Source organism: Dunckerocampus dactyliophorus, chromosome 2 (genome assembly GCF_027744805.1).
Source record: "Dunckerocampus dactyliophorus isolate RoL2022-P2 chromosome 2, RoL_Ddac_1.1, whole genome shotgun sequence".
In the NCBI taxonomy this organism is placed as follows: domain Eukaryota; kingdom Metazoa; phylum Chordata; class Actinopteri; order Syngnathiformes; family Syngnathidae; genus Dunckerocampus; species Dunckerocampus dactyliophorus.
The window spans coordinates 38,732,171-38,753,985 of NC_072820.1; the positions used below are offsets into that span (position 1 = coordinate 38,732,171).

A 21,815-nucleotide genomic window follows, 5' to 3' on the forward strand; every position below is an offset into this window, starting at 1 on the left:
TCTGACACGCATGACACGTAATATTACGACTTTGTTTTCGTAATATTACGACTTTTTTTCTTGTAAATTTACAACTTTATCTTCATTCTTCTTGTATCTATCTTCATTTGCACAATCCCAATTTTTTTTACAAGATTTAATTTTGTTTTTATTTATGAACACTTTCACACCACTTTCTTTCTCCTTTCCTTTCCCCTATTATTTATGTCTCTTTGGTCCTGAATGTGCACGTGTGTATCATACAGTACTAAATAAAAATAATAAAAAAGGAAATAAATTATAAGTATATATTATTTGTTTCTACAGAAGAAAAATGTTAAAAGTAGTCTTCTTTCACAATAAGCCTGCTGCCGCAGGAGCTCGCACGGCCAGTCAGAGCATGTGTACAGGGGGGTGGGGTTTGTGTTTGTGAACTACTCACTGATTGGCTGAGGAGCGCGACGTGTACATCACCCTGCTTCAGGTCTCACACATGTGACACTGACATCTGCGCGTGTGTGCGTGTGTCCGCGGTATGGCCACCATGCACAGCTACTGTCTTCTCCACACTCTCCTCATCCACTTATGATGACGACTGCAAGGCCACGCTTTCTCTGTCAACATAAAGTTGAATTAAAGGTAAGGCACTCATGTGTGCTTTCTTTCTTTCTTTACTATTTCCTTTTTAATGCATTATTATAAGAAGACAGCAGCCTTAAAGAGACAGTTATTAAGGGGTTTGTGAGTTTAAATGAACTTAAAACCTGAGCAAATATATTCCACAATTACAATCAATAGAGCAATAGGGTGAATTAGACATGTGCTTTTGTGTGTCTAACCTTGAAATGGACACACTATCTCAGGAGCAGGAGAGGATAAGCCAGGCGTGCATTCACAGGCCAACATCATGGAGTTTTCACACTGCAAAAGACTGATTAGATATAAACAGGATGCAAGGCTGTTTGAATTGGAAAGGGAACCTTTTTCACCTATAGAGTGTGTCACTGGGGAACATGTTGGCCCTTATCTTATTGGCCCTGGGAAAGGTATACATTAACGCTATGATGAAGCATTTACAGAGGTAATATGTAAATACGTTTAAGATGAAAGAAGCCTGCTTCTCCCTACATGTTTACTACTTAAATATTACTCTTTCTGAACAAAGTACATTATTGCACCTTCAGCGGTACAATAGCGTGTCACTCCCCTTAATTGTACTGGGACAGTTTGGGGACATTCTGTACTTGTATTTTCTTTGGGTCTGGAAACCATACCGTCCGTCTATTTGACATGACATGACATGACGTGGGGCACCATGACATCTTCTCATAACCTTGTAGGCCCACTGAAGCTGTGACATCTTTGGAGAACCTGGTAAAGAAGCAGGAAGCAGGATGAAGTCCAAAGGAAAAGCTGTGAAATCATCCTGGTCTGACCCAGAGCCAGAACTTGAACCAGACACGGAACCGGAACCTGGCTCTAGTGAGCAGGAGGGATCCGAGGCGTCCATGCGGATTGGCTGCTCCTGGAGAGGTTCCTTGAGGAGCCGGGAGGGCAAGCGGCAAGGAGGACCCAGGGGAGGTCGCCGGCGCCGGCAGCACAGCTCCACCACAAAGGAGCGCAGCATCCGACGTCTGGAGAGCAACGAGCGGGAACGCCAGCGCATGCACAAACTCAACAACGCCTTCCAAGCATTACGCGAGGCCATCCCACACGTGAAGACGGACAAAAAGCTGTCCAAGATTGAGACACTGACGCTGGCAAAGAACTACATCAAGGCCTTGACCTCCATCATCCTGGACATGTCGGGGGCCTGCCTACCTGCTGGCGAGGTCCCATCGGAGGCCAGTGCCGCCAAGCTGCTCCAGTGCTACCAGCAACACCTGGAAGAGGAAGGTGAGGAGGGTCTCACACAGTACCTCACCCACGTGCACAGCTTCAGCCAGCGCAGCTAGCAGATGAGGAAGCTGGTCTCCAGGCAGCGGGAGATTAGCGTGGACTTTTAGGGGCCAAATGATATCTTGTTCCTGCAGGTGCACTGCTGTGGGATCCAGTCAGGAAGGAGGTGTACTGGTGAGGAACCCAGTTGACTTTACTGCAGCACTTGAACACAGCAAGTGGGCTGCTCTTCATGCAACAGGCAGTATGAAGGATGAACTTCATTTGAAAGGGCTAAATGTTTGGACTGTCCTGTTAATTTTTAACTTCTTGGTTCGGAAGCTGGGAATTCTTCCTCTCCCCTGTTTTGTAATTATGTGATCTTTTGCGTCGGTTGAAAAAAAAATTGCTGAGCATAGCCTTCAGTCACAACTGTTGGATGCAGAAAGGGAACACAGACATTTAAATGTACATGTGTTTGCTCATTTGCTCACGATGAGGATGATCTCCCATCCCGCTGAGAACACAAATGACTTGTCTGACTTGTCTGCAAAGATGTTGTTTCAAGAGTTAGGTTATTTGTAATGTCCTGAGGCAGGACATTATACTGAAGATGCGCTATCAATAAACATATATTTATTGACTGGTATTGGATTGTGCACCACATGTGTGACATAAAGATGTCACTTCAACACAGTAACAGACCATAAATTCCTCATTCACAGAAAGCAATACATGCCCACATATAATTTCTACGTATTATTTTCAATTGAGTGTGAAATGTTAGCAGTCAACATGCTACATAGGGCTACAATTTTACAACAAAAATATTTTTTAGACCAGTTCTGAGAATGGAGTTTCCCCTTAGCATTGCACATACTCCAGAGACAATTAAGATAAAAAGTGGTCATAATAATGTCTAAAAATAATCAGACATCAGCTTGTCGACGTAAGAAGTAGCCACCAGATCAATGCAGGAATTGTGTGTAGTATTGAACTCATGGCAGGTGTGAAATGACCCACCCGAGTAGATGCGTGTAATTAGTAATATTAATCCTGGTACTTCATTTCACTCTTTACACAATTAAAATCCACAGTTTATTGAGCGCTGCGCTTAAGGGTATTTGTCTTAACTTTTAAAATTTCCCACAAAGACTTGGTAGCTGCTTCTGGTGCAGCAGCCACATTTGGACAACAGGTGAGCAAACAGTAACTATACACGATATAGCAACAAAAATGGAACTGAATACTATACACATCTTGATGCAACGTAAATCATACCATTGAAAGTCATACAGACGTTAAGTTTCCAAGGAATGCAACAGTAAAATGTTCTATAAAGGCAATGAAAGGTTGGTATGACTCTAAACATCTGTGTTACTAACAGATTGGGGGATCCTCAGGGGTCTGAGCAAGTGGGCCGTCTAGGGAAGGGAGACAGATTCGGGGCGGCTCCATGGCATTCCCTCGAGCAGTGATGTGGTCCCACCCACCCTAGATGGCAAGAGGACCATAATATTACTTAATGTATGCAAAAATAATTGCTAAAAATCTCACTATTCTGAATTGTAAGTAATTACTTAAAGTAAGTAATTGTAATGATTTTAACTGGGTTCATTAAGTCACATGGAGTAGCAGTAGTAGTAGTGTATTTTTATGTACTCTCGGCTTTTGTGAGTGGGGGAATGCCTTGTGTCTACACTCCAGTCGTTCCTTACCCCAATTCCATAATCCCATGACTGCCCTTTGGGATCCATGGGATGGATTCCAAGTCGATGGCACACTGTCCCACGACTCAGGCTGTGACTGCCTTGCACCTTGTCTGCTATGATCCACACCTAAACCCACACCACAATCAGCTTCCACACAACACATGGTTTCAGTCATACTTTTGAATCAGCACCAGTTATGTTCATATTACAAGGGAAGATGGCACCTGCCTTTACAAACATAATGTGTCGTTGTTTGACTGATACGATAAGAGAAGTATTCATTCAACAACTGTGTATTTTCATTATTGTGGATGTTAACCAAGAGACAGTCCTGGTATGCTGGCACTAACCTGATCCATAGGCCCAACAGAAACTTTGCGCACATTATTAGATACAAACTCCCACGAGGAGCCCTGAGGGTAGCTGGGAGTCAAACCCTTCCGGTACCATAAGTTACCTGAACAGAAAACATTACAAACATGGTTAGAAATAGTATGAAAATAGACATGACTGAGGCAAGTAACTACAGTAATTGCTCGTTTATCGCGGTTAATTGGTTCCAGACTCGACCGTGATAAGTGAATTTCCGCGAAATAGGAATTGTTCTTTGTAAATGGAATGATTTCGTATTTATCGCATAAAAAAACGGTTTACGATCTTTTAACATTATTAGAGCCATCTAGACATGAAATAACAACCATGTAGTCACCTTTACGTTCGTATTACCCAGTATAGCAGATTTAAGACAGTTTACCTTGTAGGGGAGCAGAATCAATGCCGGAGAGGAAGTGACGTTGGGGGTTCAAGAGTTGAGTTTTAGCTTGTTGTGGGCTATGGCCCCAACAGAATCCATGTTACTATTATGATCAGGATTATTATTGTTATGTTATTAATATTATTGTGCCTGTTGTCAGATAATTTAAACCTGCAATAAAACCCTGTCTGTTCAAAATTCAAGATTCAAGAGTTTTATTGTCATATGCATAGTAAAACAGGCAGTTATACTATGCAATGAAATTCTTATTCTGTTGATTCTCCCAAGAAAAGAAAGAAAACACAAGAAAAAAATAAGAACATAAGAAACATAAATACCAATAAATTAAGCAACAACAACAGAAGAGACATTAATACAAATAAATAATACAAATAAATAAATAAATAAAAGTACTACGAGTGTGTGCGTATGTTGCGTGCGGTGTGTGTGAGTGCTTCGTTGAGAAGCCTGATGGCCTGTGGGTAAAAGCTGTTTGCCAGCCTTGTGGTCCTGGACTTCAAACTCCTGTAGCGTCTGCCTGACGGTAGGAGTGTGAATAATGAGTGTTGTGGATGTGTGCTGTCCTTCATGAGGTTGTGTGTTCTGCGTAGGACTCTAGATTTATAAATGTCTTGCAGTGAGGGGAGGGCTGCCCCAACAATGCTCTGTGAGGTCTTGATCACCCGCTGGAGTGCCTTCCTATCACGTGTTGTACAGTTACCGTACCAAACAGTGATGGCGGCGGTAAGGACACTTTCGATGGTGCATCTGTAGAAGCAACTCAGGATTGTGGTGGGCATGCCAAATTTCCTCAGTCTTCTCAGGAAGTACAGTCTCCTTTGGGACTTCTTCATAATTTGTTGGGTGTTGTGAGACCAGGTGAGGTCCTCGCTGATGTGTGTGCCAAGGAACTTGAAGGTTTTCACCCTCTCCACCTCAGTCTCATCAATAAACAGGGGTCTATGCGGCTCCTTTTCCCTTGTTCTTGGGTCGATGATCATCTCTTTAGTCTTATCTGTATTGAGAAGGAGATTGTTATCACGACACCAAGCTATGAGGTCCGCCACCTCTCTTCTGTATGATGTTTCAACACCACCAGTGATCAGTCCGATGACTGTAGTGTCATCCGCAAATTTAATGATGCTGGTGTTGTTCTGGGAGGCCACGCAATCGTAGGTGAAGAGCGTGTAGAGGAGCGGACTCAGCACACACCCCTGTGGGGTCCCAGTGCTCAAAATTCTTGAGCTGGATGTGCGATTGTGAACTCTGACTGACTGGGGCCTGCCTGTTCGAAAGTTAAACACCCAGTTACAGAGGGAGGCTGACAGGCCAAGTGTGAGGAGCTTATTTGTGAGTTTGTGGGGGCTGACTGTGTTAAATGCAGAGCTATAGTCTATAAATAGCATTCTGACATGTGTGTCCTGGCCCTGTAGGTGCGAAAGGTGGATGGCAGTGTTGACTGCATCATCCGTGGACCGGCTCTGGCGATATGCAAACTGTAGAGGGTCCACAGTTGCCGAGATGCTCTTTTTGATGTGGGTCATGACTATTCTTTCAAAGCACTTCATTACAATTGGAGTGAGTGCTATAGGGCGATAGTCATTCAAGCAGGTCACGTTGCTCTTCTTGGGTACGGGCACTATGGTGGTGGACTTAAAGCAGGTCGGTACAGATGCTTGTGCAAGCGACAGGTTAAATATGTCAGCAAGCACATCAGCTAGTGCTGATGAGCAAAGCCGAAGTGCCGGCCTGAGATGTTGTCTGGGCCTGCTGCTTTTCGTGGGTTTGTTTTGTTCAGAACCCTGAAAACATCAGCTGATGTCACCATGAGAGGTGAGTCCCGTGTGCTCCCCAAGTCCAGCCACTCTCTCTGCTCATCAGGATTTTGGGTGTCAAAGCGGGCATAGAACTCATTCAGCTCATCTGGAAGTGTGGTTTGGCCTGATGTGGCTACGCTACTCCGCTGCCGATAGTCTGTAATGTGCTGGAGCCCCGCCCACATGCGCCGAGGGTCTGAGGTGGAATAGTAGCCCTCCAGCTTTTGTCTGTACTGCCTTTTGACCTCTCGTATGGACCTCCTCAGGTCATATCTGGCCTTTTTGTAGTCCTCAGCGGTGCCCATGAAAAATGCAGTCGAACGAGCGCGTAGCTGTTGCTTTGGTGGTGGTCTCACCGAACAATTACTGACATCTAGTGACCAATGTAAAATACTACATCCACACATTGGTGGTCTTAATGGCTTATACTGTACAGTATTTGTATTTTAGTTCATTTAGCCATTTTTATGCTTGAAAACGCTTAATTTGGGCAAAAAATATGTATAATTTGCTTAAATATGCATTTTTTTTTTTTACTAATAATATGTTAATGGTAATGGTTTTAATTTATTTGATAATGCATATGATTTAGTGGTTAGCATGTTGGCCAAACAGTCACAGTCTGGAGATCGGGAAGTCCTTACTCAATCCGTTCCATAATTTGATTCCACATACTGAAATGCTGTGGGTTTTTAGCGTTGTTCTCGCATATAAGTGAGAGAAATAATAGGTCATAGTCAACCACGAAACAGCGTTAATTATTAATTAACGTTTGAAAACCACAATACAGTGAGGGAGTGATGTAGCGAGGGACGACTAATAATAATGATAATGATAATAATAAATTTAATTTATATGCACCTGTATAAAAACCCAAGCACACAGCAAATGATACAGATAAAACAACAAAGGACAAAAACAAGATAATAAACAATCAAATGGAGTATGCAGCCTTGACTGTGTTATGCAAGTTCCTCACCATTGTCATCGACAGTGTAGACGGATGTCCTTCCAACAGACACCTGCTTCAGCTTCTGTTTACTTGGTGAAGGGATGTGGTACCAGCACTCGCCTGCAGAGGCAGACGTTACACAAGTTATAAATTCACAATAAAAATCTGCCCATGATATGTTGTCATTTTCCCATTATATGCTGTATCTTTTAAGTATTAAGGCTTTAATCATGAAAATATCATGTCCATGGACCTGCAGGGGTCTCAGGAGACACAGACCCCCTGAAGAAAGTAGAGCCATCTTTGGCGATGGCCCAAACTTGGCTTGCAGCCCCAATGGAGATAGATTTGAAAGGCTGGTCGGTCCCCACGTGAAGCCATGATGTTCCCTAAAGTAGAAAAGCATGATGTTAAATTGAATGCCTGTCAAGAGCTTTAGATAAGAATGTGGTTCTACAAAAGCTGTTGTGACTCACAGCAGGAGTGAGTGTTGTGACTCCCAGTCGGCAGAGCACGTCTCCCTTGTTGCTGATGGCCCATACAGGAACCACAGCCACACTGCTGTGGGTGGCGCACGGTAGAATGGTCACGTCGCTCAGTGTGATGGGTGGGACTTCCTGCCAAGGACCTGTGGTGGTCAGTTTGCACTTCCTGTTCAAGAAAAACAAATTGCACAATTTCAAGTAATAATACTTAAAAAGCATAACAAATATGATTGCATTCATTATGTTATATTCAGTATGCACAATATATGCAACATGCATCATGATCATTATCTGTAATTGTTGTGACATTAAATATAAACTACACTGTCCACTACTTCATAAATGTTATAGTTTATAAGCGTGTTTTTAAAGTGTACCTGGCCCATCGCCTGCGTCGCACAAAGTCCTTCATGGTTTTATGGCCATGGTATGACCTGCATACAGAAATCAGACACATTGAAGTCACTGTCTGTCACTAAGGGGCTCATCTGAGAAGGTGGATTCAACAGTCGGCATGTGAAACCCACGCTGGAAAATCTGCAGCATACTGCCAGCCCTCGCGGTCCGTCCCGCCACTGATGCTGTAGTCGATAGTCCAGTCAGATGCCTGAAGACAGCCAATCAGGGAGATCAAACAGTGCTGCGCAATGCAAAACCATGACAGGTTTAATTTAGACATAATAAGTGTATGTGTACCCATGTCCACTGAGGGGATGGGGGCTTGGTGTTAGTTTTTGTGCACTCATGCAGTCCGGAGGCATCACTCCACATATAGCGGTCAGTCGGGAGACCTCTTTAAGACATTTAAAAGCAACACGAGTGGCCAAGTAGGCATTAACACCAAATATTCATTCTGTCATGGCTGGGGTCTGTAAAAATAATGCGCTCTACCTGTTGGTGTAGCCTGTGACAGGGTTCCACCTCTGGTTCTCAAAGATGTAGACGCTTTTGACATCAGTCTGTGTGTAAATGTTGTCATTACTAGTTGTGAGACCCTGGAAGAAAGCTCCGCCATAGCCTCTTACGCAGACCCAGGCAGTGTGGTCGTAACCGATTCCCCACACAATACCAATGCTGTTACACTCCACGATACGCAGGTGTCCACCAACCTGACGCCAGAACCTGCCCAACGGAACAAAGTTCTAATATAAGCTATAAGAAATGATTTAAGGAAGAAGTGTATCAAATGTTTTTTGCACTGTTCATCTTTACATCTGGTCGCAGGCTGTGGGGTACGGCATGGCCTCAAGGCTGGGGGATGGCTCGCTGACAAAGATGTCCCCTTTACAGGTGATGGACCAGATGGCCTGTTTGGAAGGAGGACCTTGGATGCCTCTGGAGTCACAGCATGACACATTCAACAGTGCTAGCTAGAGGCAGGGAGATTAAACCAGATAGAAAGAGATCAATATTTACATGCACGGCCTAATGAAACATAAATTAAATGCTGATTATAATGTAGTTGTAGGATGGTGGTGCAAGTGTTCTTAATGTTGCGGACAACAACTGTATATTTGCTACTCTCTCCTTACCCAGTCATGCATCTCCTGCTCTGTTGCAGCTGCCACTCGAATGGGCCACCTCTTTTTGATCCGCTCAGGTGTGTAGATGGCAAACGTGTGTTTGGCGTCATTAAGCACAGGCACCAGAATTGTTACCTCGTTGATAAAGGCATGCAGGTACTGGAGAGTAACCAGAGGACAGGGTTAACCATGGAGCTGCTTAAATATGTTTACACCACATAAATTCTGCCTTCTCACCTTCTTCTCCTCATAGTAGTTATAATACACGAAAAGGATTCCATCCTTGTTGCCATCCGGTCCTGAGAACTGCTCCAGGGCGAAATGAACGTCTACCCACTTGTGTGGCTTCCAGTCTCTCCACCACTGCATGGTGCCCTTCTTCACCCACACACACTTTAATGGAAGTAAGCAATACAGGCATATGGAAGAATGAAGGAGGGAGGAAAGGTTGAAGAAGAAAGCAATATTGCATAGAAAGTCAGGGCCACTTCATTAAGTACACTTGCACAATGTATGAGAGCCTATACAAAAAGTATTGTATTTTTATACCTATGAATCTTTTATATTGTGCATGTAGAATTCACCCGCACTCACCTGCTCTATGGCTTGTTCATAATGTCTGAAGTCATCCATTTCTCTCTTTGTTCTCTCACTGAGTTGTTCAAAGATTTGTTTCCGCCAGGCTGCCATCTGGGCTGGAGTGACAGACAGGCTCATTGATTGTATGGACTGGGCCAACACTGGAAAAAATAAAGGCAGCGGATGTAACAATGACAGATATATGAAAGAAACATAATTCATGATAAATTATTTCTCTTTTGTAACGCACATGAAGAGTTCATGGTGCTGTGAAACCAGCTGAGTTGGGAGTGGCTCTCCACAGAGCAGCCTCCTCCACTGACCCAAGCCCACAAAGGGTGCTCATCTGCCCCATACAGGTCCTCCATGGCCAGGGTGTATGTGGCCACAGATGACAGACTGCAAGTGTCTGCGGAGTCAGACACGGCGCACAACTGGGCCTGCTGGCTCTGTGCCTCCTCCAGATCCACATTACTCCACCGGTGGTTAAGGGGGGCTTCAGTCTGAACCCCATCGTCAGGCAGAGTCCTGATATCTCCTTCCTCTGGGATGCTCTCTGCTTGTGGAACAGCGGCAGAGGCTGGTTCTCTCTCACAAACCAGTTCAGAGTTTAAGCTGTCATTGGTAACTTTTGGGATGTGGGATTTAGGGGTGTCAGTCAGCTGGTCAGAGGATTCAGTGTGGGCGCTGAAACAGGTCGCTTCATCTGTGGATCCTTTCTCTGTGTCAGATTCCACATCACTCACCGCAGATGGTGGATGGGATTCACTGAAGTAACATCCAGCACTGTCATGACATAATGCAATAATGAATCATCTAAGCTTTGTTGTCTGTTTTTGCAAACAATATTGCTTATATTGTATTCCAACTACAGTAGTATAACGCAAACAAAAAGTGTGATCTATTCAAATTTAGCCTAAATGCACGTTGCCACCTCTGTTGGCTGCTGGCACTGGAATGACATCGATCTCCATCTCGGAGAACAGTGATGGCCCTCCAGGTCTTCCCACTAAGTTCACTAGTCGTGACACCCTGACGGAAGTACACGGCCCGGTCCTCGCTGCTGATGGCCCACACCTGGCCACACAAGAGTAAATCTTTTTTTAAAAAAAAGGTGCTGCAAGAAAGAGTGTAACAGTTGTATTGGACAAGGAGAGTGGTGGACATTTTTACCTGATCATTGAGTCCAACATTGATCATGATCATTTCTCCAACCATGCTTATCCAACCGGAGCCACAGGGATTGTGAGAGTTCACACCACGCCTGAACCACACCTGGAAAAGCAGCATGCAAATTCAATCTGTCAACTTTGAAAGTAATGTGCATGTAATTGAATTCTGCATAGCTATTAAACTCAAGTAATTCAACTGATATTAATTAGTTATCCAAGTGATAGTTTTTATACTTTGAGTACCAGGTTACAGCATTTGAATCATGCTTAAATGTGAAAGGTAGTAAAAGAGAAGGACATATCCACAGTCTTGTTAATTCAACATTGACTTACTTTGTTGTCCTTGGTCAAAGCCCAAACTGCATTGACTCCTACAGCCACATGCATGGCGCCTACATCTGGACTTGGAGAGTCCACAACAGACCAGGAGGTACCTGGGTGGAAGAAGACAAGAGCCCCGTTTCAGAACAAACAAATAAACAAAGCTCATACTGCTGAGCAACAGTACCTTGCGGACAATCTCGACTGATGCCCTCCCTGACAATAAGCTGGCCCTCCCACAGCACCGCCCACACCAGCTCCCCAGGTCCGCAGCTAATCTGGATCACCTCCCCAGGAAGCGGCATGTCAGACCACAACGAACCCTCAGGATTGTTATAGTAGATTTCCTCTCTGAACCACACCTGAAGAGGAGACAGAAAGCTCCTATTTTATATATCTCCTATAACCTTTATTGATAACAAGCTGTACCTTCCCCTGTAACGACACAGCCCACAGCGACAGTCGGCCTTGGGGTTCCTCGCTTATCTCCCATCCACCGCAGCTGATGTCACTAAAAGGATCTGGGAGAGATGTCTCTTGCGAGTGGATCTGCCAGTTTGTACACAAATAGTGATGTGGGTGAGGAAACGTTCTGAACATTTAAGCATACTGTACACACATACCAATAAAGACACACCTCAGCCCAGGAGTCCATGGCTTTGTACTTCCTGTGACGGAGCCAGCGCCTGCGACGGACACAAGAGTTCCACTTTTTGTCTTTGGTATAAACTGCTGGAAAGTCAATGGAGTAAGTCCATCCCTGCAGAACAACTCCATCATCAAAAAAAAAAAATAGGAGGGGAAAAATTCGCTTACATGTTAGAAACTCACCTCCTTCTCTGTGGGTTCCCCCTCAAAGTTCTCATCCACATACCAGTCACCTTCCCACTCCCAGCTGCTGGAAGGGAGCTGAAAACTGGATGGAGGTTGGTGCTGCAGACCCGTGACATCGCTCCACTGCCAGCGGTCGCTTGGCAACAAGCGCTCAGAGAAACCATCCACTGGATTCCACCGCTGACAAGACAGACAGAGAGAGCTGACACATCAGGAAGAAGCATCAACAAAGCAATAAAGTTCAGAAGTTGTCTACTGAGTTCGGCAAAGACCCACTTGATTCTCGTAGGTCTCCTCTTGGAAGCGGATGGGCACGTCAGAAGCGTGGACGTTCAGGTAGATCTTGTTGTTGCAGGCGATGCCCCAGCAGCACTGCTGAGCCGCTGTCACCCGCTTGAACTCCATATGGGCGTCATGACATTGCTCCCACTGCTGGCCTGCTGTGGACAGGCTGTAGACCCGGCCATGCACATCCACTGCCCACAGCAGAGAGATGGGCATGACTGCAGCTGGGACTTTAGCGGAAGGATGAACGGAATGTTAATGTAACAAGGCAAGAACAAAAATACTTCTTTTTCCCTGCTCAAAACTTGTGGTAGCCTCGTGGTTAGCATGTCAGCATCACAGTCTGGCGAGCCAAGTTTGAATCTCCCTTGTAATGTTTATTACAGTATTGTAGTATTGCACTGTATCATGATAGATTACAGTGCTGTTTCTACTACTATGGGTTCCTGATTATGCTCCATAAGTGAGGTAGAGCATTTTATAAAATTACTTTATAAAAGCAAATTTTGTGATACAACTCTTGCATTTGATGTCATTAGACTGTGCAAGTGTACCTAATGAAGTGCCCAGTAAGTGTATACAATGTGTCGTCTCTACTGTGCGTATACAGGAGCCACTATTTACACTGAGGACATTTTTTTCAGCTGCCTTCATTCATCAAATCATTTTTTCTCTATATATGTCTTGTTGGCATATTCACGGATGGCAGATAGGACTGACCTGTAATAGCTAAACTCCAACAGCTCAGCAGGTCTGAGAGTATGTGACATTGTAATCGGTTTGTCCTTTAAAATTGGGTAAAACAATGACGAAGGTATAGCACTGGAACTTAATTAAAATGAGTGATATGTTGAGTCGCTACGTTACCACACATTGAAAAGACTGTAAATGTGCAACAACAACATCTTTTAAGCGCTAGCAACAACACTCCGCTTGGATTACAAGCTTATCTCTCTACAAATAGCACGTCCAAACAAACCCACCTCGAGTTTCCACTCATTAACCGTCTGCCGCCACAGGTGAAATGTTCGCTTTTATCGCTCAGCAAAGACAAATTAGTCCTAATCCATGTTGTTCACAGTTACGATGATATTAATGACAGGTACTGCCAAACTGTAAACCAGGAAGTGCTGGTTTGTTTCTTCATTTTCATTGGCTGTTTAGGGGCAGGTGTCTAAGACGCTGGTATCCAACAGGGGGTGCTCTTGTTTGATGTTTAAAAGCAGTGACAGCGCTGTGTTTTATTCAGGAAGTGGCAGTAAGTTTCTCCATCCTCATTGGCTGCTTTCGGCGGGTGTCTGAGACAATGGCATCCAGCAGAGGGTACTGTTGCTTCATGTTTAAGACAGGGACAGAATGGCGCTGGCGCCTTAAAGGAGCTTTTTTAAAATTTTGCCCATCATCCACAATCCTAATGTGAGACACACGTCTCTCCTTTCTGTGTGTTCTAAAGATATAAAAACAGCTAAAAAGACGCAGCTAAGAACGCACCTAATGGGAAACACTTATTCCACCTATAAAGCCTTCTGAAAAAAACTATATTAACCAAGCTACAGTGACATTGTTATGATTATTATTAACTTGTTACGCCGATCTAACAATGTTCCTGGCGTATAGACACCTTGCCACACCACACCAGCTAGCTATTAGTCGGCAAGCGACTAGCTTCACCACACACTCGCCCGCAGCTCGTCAGCGCCGCGCTCACAATGCCTAAGACCTCCACCAAAAGGTAACACTACATATTGGAGCTACTGCTACTACTGCTGCGTTTTTTGTTTGAGCTTGTAAAATGCTAGGTGTAGGCGTTCATTTCTATGTTGCTATGTGAAAACAAAGCGCCCAGGAAGTTCCAAAAATGACCAAAATATGGCAAAATACTATAAATATTACATGTTATCATTAATGTACCTGTCAATAGATGGTTACAGCATAAAACCTGTTGGAGGGTTTTGGAGATGTTTTAATTGCAGTCTTTGTATGTGACTTAGGTGTATTACATATAGTAATGAGTGGTCTCTTTTTATCTGTTTTTATATTGTTAGAACACATAGAAAAGAGAAAGACGTGTTCATGTCTGACATACGGATTGTGGATGATGGGCAAAATGTTTAAAAGTGCAGTTTTCCTTTAATGTTCTGGCTTTGGTACGGTGGCTGAGAAGTGCAAAATTACATGTAAACAGTTTTTAAAATTATTCCATCTTTTTGGTCACTACATGCTACAGAAATTAAAACAAGAACCTGGCACTGACTGATACATCAAATATGTACACGTTCATGTTTTATTGAGGAAAAAAGGCTACATTGACTACAACGGCAAGGTACACTGAAAGAGGCACTGAGGAATAACTGTCAGTATGATCACTTCATCATACATTAAACATTCTGTAAAGCAAAAAATACATGTCAAAAAAAGTCCTCAGAAAATATACTTTGTATATGTTAAAATAGTGACCCGACATCTTAACAATTTAACATTTTTGCATAAATTGCACACGTCTATGCAAAACAACAGCCAAATCACAAGGAGTGGAAAAATTCCCTTCATCAAAATGTACTGGCAGTCAACTTAAAACCAAGCTCAGCATGAGCACTAATGGACACATTGTGTTTAAATATCTTCTACAAACATCTGGCTTATAAATATAAAACCTTATTATTTGGACAGTGACAAACATCTTCGCTGCTTCTCAAATGGCAACCCCTTCTTATTAACACTGCACACTCCCTTCATTGTCACATCATCTCAAAAAAAAAAAGAAAAAAAAAAGACCGTTTTGTTTTTCTGCAAGTCAGGAAGACAATTGAGCTGGTTGTTTTTGTCAGGATCAGATCAAAACAATGATGTATAAATATGTTTTTATCACTGCAATAACTGCAGCACAAACAATACTAAAAATACTTTTATTTCATGTTGGAGTTTGTCATTTTTTAATGATTTTAATGCTCCCCCCTTTTTCATCTACATATAATAAAACAACAGACTTAAGTATATTTCTCATAGTTCTCCTACATTTGGATTGGATCAAAATTTGGTTCATACCAATAATGGATATCTCGAATAAAATGTCTATAGCTGGAGGATCTGGATGATAATCAGTACGGTATTTGAATTTTTACAATTTTACTTCAGTAGGCTGAGAAAGGGCTAGAATGACGTATTTTAAAAAGTGGATAAAATTCACCGTTTTCATCATGAGAAACATTTTGCATTACTTGACATGAACACAGACTGGATGCACACTTTATATAACAAGGATTTGCAAAAAATGGGGTTTTGGACTGTATAATGTGTCCATATGGTGTCACAGTAAAATACACTTACAGTGGTGTGAAAAGGTGTTTGCCCCCTTCCTGATTTGTTTGTCACACTTAAATGTTTCAGATCATCAAACAAATTTAAATATTATTCAATGACATAACAACTGAACACCAAATGCAGTTTTTAAATGACCTTTTAAACCTACATGGCCCTATGTGAGAAAGTGATTGCCCCCTAAACCTAATAACTGGTTGGGCCACACTTAGCAGCAACAATTGCAATCAAGCGAGAACTTGCAAAGAGTCTCTTACAGCTCTGTGGAGGAATTGTTGTCATTCAGCCACATTAGAGGGTTTTCCCTTTTTAAGGTCTTGCCAAAGCAACACAATAGGATTCAGGTCACTCCAAAGTCTTCATTTTGTTTATCTTCAGCCATTCAAATGTGGACTTGCTGGTGTGTTTTGGATCATTGTCCTGCTGCAGAACCCAAGTTGGTTTCAGCTTGAGGTCACAAACAGATGGCCAGACATTCTCCTTCAGGATTTTTTGGTAGACAGCAGAATTCATGCTTCCATTTATCACAACAAGTCTTTCAGTTTGTAAAGGAGCAAAACAGCACCAGACCATCATACTACCACCACCATATTTTACTGTTGGTGTGATGTTCTTTTTCTGAAATGCTTTTACGCCAGATGTAACGGGACACACACCTTCCAAAAAGTTCAACTTTTGTCTCGTCAGACCACAGAGTATTTTGCCAAAGGTCTTGGGGATCATCAAGATGTTTTCTGGCAAAATTGTGACGTGCCCTAATGTTCTTTTGTTCAACATGTAGGCCGTTTTTGCCCAGTATCTTTCTTATGGTGCAGTCATGAACACTGACCTTGACTGACACAAGTGAGGCCTGCAGTTCTTTGGATGTTCTTGTGGGGTCTTTTGTGACTTCTGTTCACCACTGGTCCATGTTTTCGCCATTTGTGGATAATGGCTCTCACTGTGAAGCGCTGGGGTCCAAAAGCTTTTCTCCCTTAATAATAAAAACTTTCATTTAAAAACTGCATTTTGTGTTCAGTTGTATTGTCAATGACTAATATTTCAATTTATTTGATTATCGGAAACATTTAAGTGTGACGAACATACAAAAAAAAAAAGAAATCAGGAAGGGGGCAATCACTTTTCACACCACTGTATGTTAAAATCCCTTTAATAGACTTTCGCAAGCTGGTGAGATGTCCACTTGTGGCACAGTTTTGGCAACACCTTGCAGTTCTGTGGTTAGATGACCGGTGCTGATCGGTCATTTGTGACAGTTGGTCTCAGCTTGATGGTCGCAAAGGGATTACCTCCTCTGTGGAAAGAAAACGGTTTAAATCCTAATTCATTTCTCAGTGTTGATATATTTTATTAGACAAATTGTTTTAATGGAAAACTGCACTTAAAAAAAATAATTTACCCATCATCCACTATCCTTATGTGAAACATGAACAAATATTTGTTTCCCTTTTCTGTGCGTTCTAAAAAGAGAAAACAACACCTATTTTGACAATGAAGCCCTCTAAAAAACTCTAACAATGTTTTATTGTTTTATATATCTGCTGTGATCATGCATAAACAGGTACGTTGACGCTAACATGTAATACTTGCCGTATTTTGATGATTTAAAACATTACCGGAACTTCTTTCCTAGGTGCATTGAGTCCACTGAACGAAACTAACTCTACTTCCGTCAACACCAGTAGCATAGTGTGCGTGATTGCTATTAGTAATCATGGCAGACTTTGCGAGAGCCGCTGACTACGTTGAAGACTACCTTTGGACAAATGAGGAACCAGAACCTTATCTTTTTGAGCCTGACTATACAGAGGATGTGCTACAGGTTTTAGAAGCTGAGCGGCCAAGAAGAAAAAGTGAAACATCACAGCAGATGAGAGGAGAGGGAATCAGAACCGACATGACTTGGTGGTGTAAATGTGGAGATGGCCAACCCTGCTGACAGAAATGGAGTGTTTCTGCTACACTGAGTGGCATACAGTGTTACCATCGATGGAAAGGCTTTGTGTATATGGCGAGGAACAGCTGGGTATCAGTTGCCTGTTCGTAGCTGTTCATGTGCTTGCTCTTGTTTCCCAGTCAGTACTTTTGCCACAACCTCCAACAATACACGTGCAAGGCATGATTTATATCCTAGCGTTAACTTTTCAAAAACTATTACAATTACTGTTACCTGTCAGGAGGGGCCTCTAGCGAGGGGTTGTGTTACTCCGCCAGAAATATAGTTCTTCGTGTTAGCTTCTACACTAACAATATCGCAGTAGCGTGGTTAATATACAGCTCAATTATGTAAATGGAACACTGTTGGTGTTTTTTTAAGGGCTTTTTTAGTGCCTCCCATGATGTGCAATGTTAGCTGGCTCATGCTAACTCGTTTTCTCTCGTTAGAATGTACAGAAAAAGGAAAGAAATATGTGGTCATGTTTCACATAGGGATTGTGGATGATGGGCAAACTTCCTGGTTGTATGTTCGTTGTGTTACATAACTCACCCTAGAAAAGGAGCCTTTGCTGTCCCATTGACTAGAGAAACCTGTTGTGAGAAAAAGAACAAAGAAAAACCTTAAAAGATCTGCAGGACATAGAGAATGCACCAACACGATCCTTCATAAATCCACACAAATCCCTCCAGCTGTGAAGTAAAGGCGGTGTTGCCAGACTGGTTGGATAAGATGACTCATAATCATCTGTCCCCCTGCCTGATGGTGCAATGTAGAGCTTTGGCATGTAGAACTACTGATGTTTCAAGCTCACGGCTTGTCTGGAATCTAGCTCATCTAGACGGGTGTGTGAATGACACAACACAAACACACACACACACACACACACACACACACACACACACACACACACACACACTCACTCTTCATTTCGTCTGGCCTGAAGATGATGGTGATAGTCTAACCAGCTCACCTTAGACATGTGAAGATGCAGTAGTACCGCACTTTTGGTGCCTGGGGGAACTCTGAGGCATGTTTTCAAGACTGATTTTTAAAATGCCGACTGTATTGAGAAGAATTGTCACTTCATGTAATGTTTGGAGTCTGTAGCAGCAAGATAGCAGAACTAATCATTTCTCAGAATTAAAAGCTGTAAAATCTGCATTACAACAGCCATAAAACTCAAAACAAAGCCCTTAAAAGAATGAATTTTGGTTGGTTTGATTGTCTACTCTTTCCCATAGATTCTTGACTGCCAGGCTGCAGTCCTCATATTGATTCATTTGTTTCAACATCATATGTTTATCAGGCAGGAGCTCCTCCTGAATTGCAAGGACATTTCCCCCTGATTATGCTTGTCAGGCAGCAAAACCTACAGGTGCAGCGCAATAAATTACAATATCTTGGAAAAGTACATTTATTTCATTAGTTCAATTCAAATGTTAACTTCAATAGACTGAATACAATACTAATCATGTTGATGATTATAGCTTGCAGCTAATAAAAAACCCAAATAAAATGTGAAAACTTCAATATTGTAAACGACTGGTTCGCGCTCTAAGTAGCAAATGAACTGTAAAAACTTGCTGAGCCTTTAACTGGTCTCTATGTCTGAATTGAACTCTTGAAATCAAATCATTTTGCACAATATTGAAATTTATTGAGCTGCATCTACTTGTATATTCGGTTGTTGAATGCGCTGAAATTGTTTTCATTTTTTTGCAATTACTTCAGTTTTTGCTTGCCAAGCAGTTGCACCTGTGGTTGGTTTCAGTAGAGCACATATACGACTTTTCCCTGATTTTTGCATTTCAAGCAAGAAGGACCCAGGTGTCCCCCCACCCCCACGATATTTGGAATTCGTCTTTGGTTGTTTACTATGCAATGAGACCGTTCTCCTGATTTGTGTCTGTTGGATATTTTCTATACTCAAATTTCACTTTTTTGTTACCTGATTATTGCCTGTTAGGTAAGAAAGCCTGTTTGGTTTTTGCTGAGATGACGTTTTGCATGTTCAATATAATTCCCTCGCTGATATTTTCCCCTCATTTCTAGTTGCTTAAAGTGGTCACACTGCTTTTATGTCAGCTTGGCAAAACCTTATTTTACTATCCTAAACATACTCTTACATGCAAAAATTCATTAGTAACCAATATTTTTTATTAGACTTTTTTATGTTTTATTTGTTTCTTTGAGCTGATAACCACTTCATAACTTCACTTCTTATCCTATTAATGTATCATCATATTAAACCCTTTACGAGCACCGTTAGAGGGATAAGTTCCTGCAAAATAAAGTGACAAGGTCCACTTTTGTTCTGTCGCCCCATAAACAAGACTTAAAAGTAAGTAGTTAGCTTTTTGACCTTTCCTTGAACAAAGCTTATTATTTGATAAAGAAATACTCGATTGTATTTGGGGGAGGGAAACAATTAAGATTAATGGGATTTCTCTTGCAGTATTTCACGATAAAGCCCTGAGGCAGCAAGTAGAGAGGACACTGTGTACAGTCACACGGTCACAATGATGAGAAAAGAGAAGCGTGCCTGGACTTGTTCGCTGCTCGGGTGGACAGGCTCATCTTCTATCAGCAGACATATCACCGACTAAAATTGTGACTGTACCCTTCGTGTCCTTTATGCCTGCCTGTGCAACGTCCTTATCTGATCTTCACTGCTGAACAGAGGAGAAGCCTGCCTTGGACAGATGGCTCGTGTGTTCTACACGTGCCTTAAACATATTTTACTTTTTTAACACACATAAATCATCATTAGGACAAATATTTGTCTTTTTTTGGAACAAAAAAAATGATGTTTCAGGCAAAGGTTTCAGACAAAGCACAATTAGTCAGATGAAAAGTTGAGAATGCAGCCATGGCATTTTTCCTGAGGTGGGATGAGTGTGGACTATGGACTAACTCTAAAAAGCCATAAAAATATCAATACAGGAAATGCTGAACATGTGTCAGCTGAAAGTCAAACATGGCCACAGCCCTGTTCTTTATCATGAAGGCGTCAGGACACTTCAGGCGAGGCACAGCAACTTGAGGAAAATAAAGAAAAACATATTTTTCCAACCTGCTAAGCTAACTTCAGTTATGTCAAAGGCAAAATTAATTGATTTGTAGTTCCAACAACAAGAAAACACCACATCTGTTTCCCATGGAGTAGTGAAGGCGCCAATCATTTTGTGTTCTCTGAGGAGACAGAGTGGCCATAGCTCATGCCAGCTAATTTTTGTGACACAGCATGTATTTTTGTGACACACTACATATTTAAAAAAATAACTTCAAATTGTTTACTTAAATGTACGGTATTCTAAGTAAATCATTATTTTCAGAAATCAATATATAAAAAAGGCAGGGAAATAGCAGTCTGATGTAAAAAAAAAAGTACAATTATTTACATGATATACAAAATGAATGCTTGCACATAAAGCAAATCAATTAGGCAGGCTCAAACTATTTACATATACTTGTTATTAATTGTTAATCTATTAGTATCAACATTTCAGCTTGTTTCTTAACATTGTGCCTTTTCGCTCTATTTTTCCAATTTTTTCTGGTTTTTATAGTGTTGAATTTTATGTCTACAATGTGCCACGGGCTAGTAATAAACAGGTCAAGGGCCGTAAATGGCCCCCGGGCCACACCTCGACACCCTGAGTTACCCTACTATAAACCTATTGTTGTTGTACTTGATTACACATTGAGGAAATCACTGAAAATGTTGTATGTGTCATGTAAAGTTCAAGTTGTGGTTTATTAAGTTATCCAATCCATCTAGTGTCAGAATGAAACAAGTCTCGTCTGAGTCGTTTTATGTCATCACTTATGCAAAGAAGCGATGCTAAAAACGCTCTGCTCTGCTCCTTCCTTGTTTCGGATGATGTGTTGCCAATTGTGGTTTAAAAGAACAGACTGAACAAATAAATGTCCATATTTGTCACATTTTGAATTTAAACTTTGTAAAAATGTTTTGTTCAGCTCGAATAAAATGATTGCCGTTCATGGCTTTCACACACGGCTGTCTTGTATACGTATATTTATGTGTATGTACGTATCGTATGTACAGTCATCCATCGCAATATTGCGGCTCGATTACTGTTCCCTCGCTATATCGTGGTTTTTCAGAAATTAATTAATAAATGATCACTGTTTCGTGGTAGACTGTGGTCTATCATTATTAGCCAAAACATATTGAAATAGTAGTGATATGTAGTATTCTGGTCACTTGGCGGCAGTGATGACACAAGTCATGATGTCAGCCATG

General features: G+C 42.0%; 3 protein-coding genes across 7 annotated transcripts in view; 1 reads left to right on the plus strand and 2 right to left on the minus strand.

The window, feature by feature from the left end:
• The first annotated feature begins 395 nt into the window (after window positions 1-395).
• On the plus strand, window positions 396-4,795 carry bhlha15 (basic helix-loop-helix family, member a15). The gene is made up of 2 exons (XM_054766474.1): window positions 396-618; window positions 1,320-4,795. The coding sequence occupies exon 2, from the start codon at window positions 1,374-1,376 to the stop codon at window positions 1,932-1,934; it is 561 nt and encodes a 186-aa protein (XP_054622449.1). The 5' UTR covers window positions 396-618; window positions 1,320-1,373; the 3' UTR covers window positions 1,935-4,795.
• tecpr1a (tectonin beta-propeller repeat containing 1a) lies at window positions 2,371-13,479 on the minus strand. 3 transcript variants are annotated; one of them, XM_054766471.1, is made up of 24 exons: window positions 13,275-13,479; window positions 12,283-12,521; window positions 12,004-12,186; window positions 11,810-11,932; window positions 11,602-11,721; window positions 11,360-11,534; window positions 11,185-11,285; window positions 10,853-10,954; window positions 10,614-10,756; window positions 9,930-10,465; window positions 9,695-9,840; window positions 9,338-9,493; window positions 9,110-9,259; window positions 8,790-8,947; window positions 8,469-8,699; window positions 8,274-8,370; window positions 8,105-8,184; window positions 7,955-8,011; window positions 7,569-7,743; window positions 7,346-7,481; window positions 7,120-7,212; window positions 3,920-4,026; window positions 3,576-3,695; window positions 2,375-3,351 (listed from the first exon to the last, which is right to left on the minus strand). In XM_054766471.1, exons 2-24 carry the CDS (start codon window positions 12,505-12,507, stop codon window positions 3,238-3,240), a joined length of 3,528 nt encoding a protein of 1,175 aa, XP_054622446.1. In that variant the 5' UTR covers window positions 12,508-12,521; window positions 13,275-13,479; the 3' UTR covers window positions 2,375-3,237. The 3 variants fall into 3 exon arrangements, with proteins under 3 accessions (XP_054622447.1, XP_054622448.1, XP_054622446.1); XM_054766472.1 differs by lacking the exons at window positions 12,283-12,521; window positions 13,275-13,479 and having other exon boundaries at window positions 2,371-3,351; window positions 11,810-11,858; window positions 12,004-12,140; XM_054766473.1 differs by lacking the exons at window positions 12,283-12,521; window positions 13,275-13,479 and having other exon boundaries at window positions 2,373-3,351; window positions 11,810-11,858; window positions 11,989-12,006.
• Window positions 13,480-14,537: 1,058 nt separating this feature from the next.
• Window positions 14,538-21,815, minus strand: part of baiap2l1a (BAR/IMD domain containing adaptor protein 2 like 1a) — a 35,720-nt gene continuing 28,442 nt past the window's right edge. For all 3 annotated transcript variants that reach the window (XM_054768992.1, XM_054768991.1, XM_054768995.1), the window contains 2 exons: window positions 18,098-18,138; window positions 14,538-16,903 (listed from right to left, as the gene is read on the minus strand). In XM_054768992.1, coding sequence (XP_054624967.1) covers window positions 16,831-16,903; window positions 18,098-18,138 — 114 coding nt within the window. In that variant the 3' untranslated portion in view covers window positions 14,538-16,830. The remainder of the gene's footprint in view (window positions 16,904-18,097; window positions 18,139-21,815) is intronic.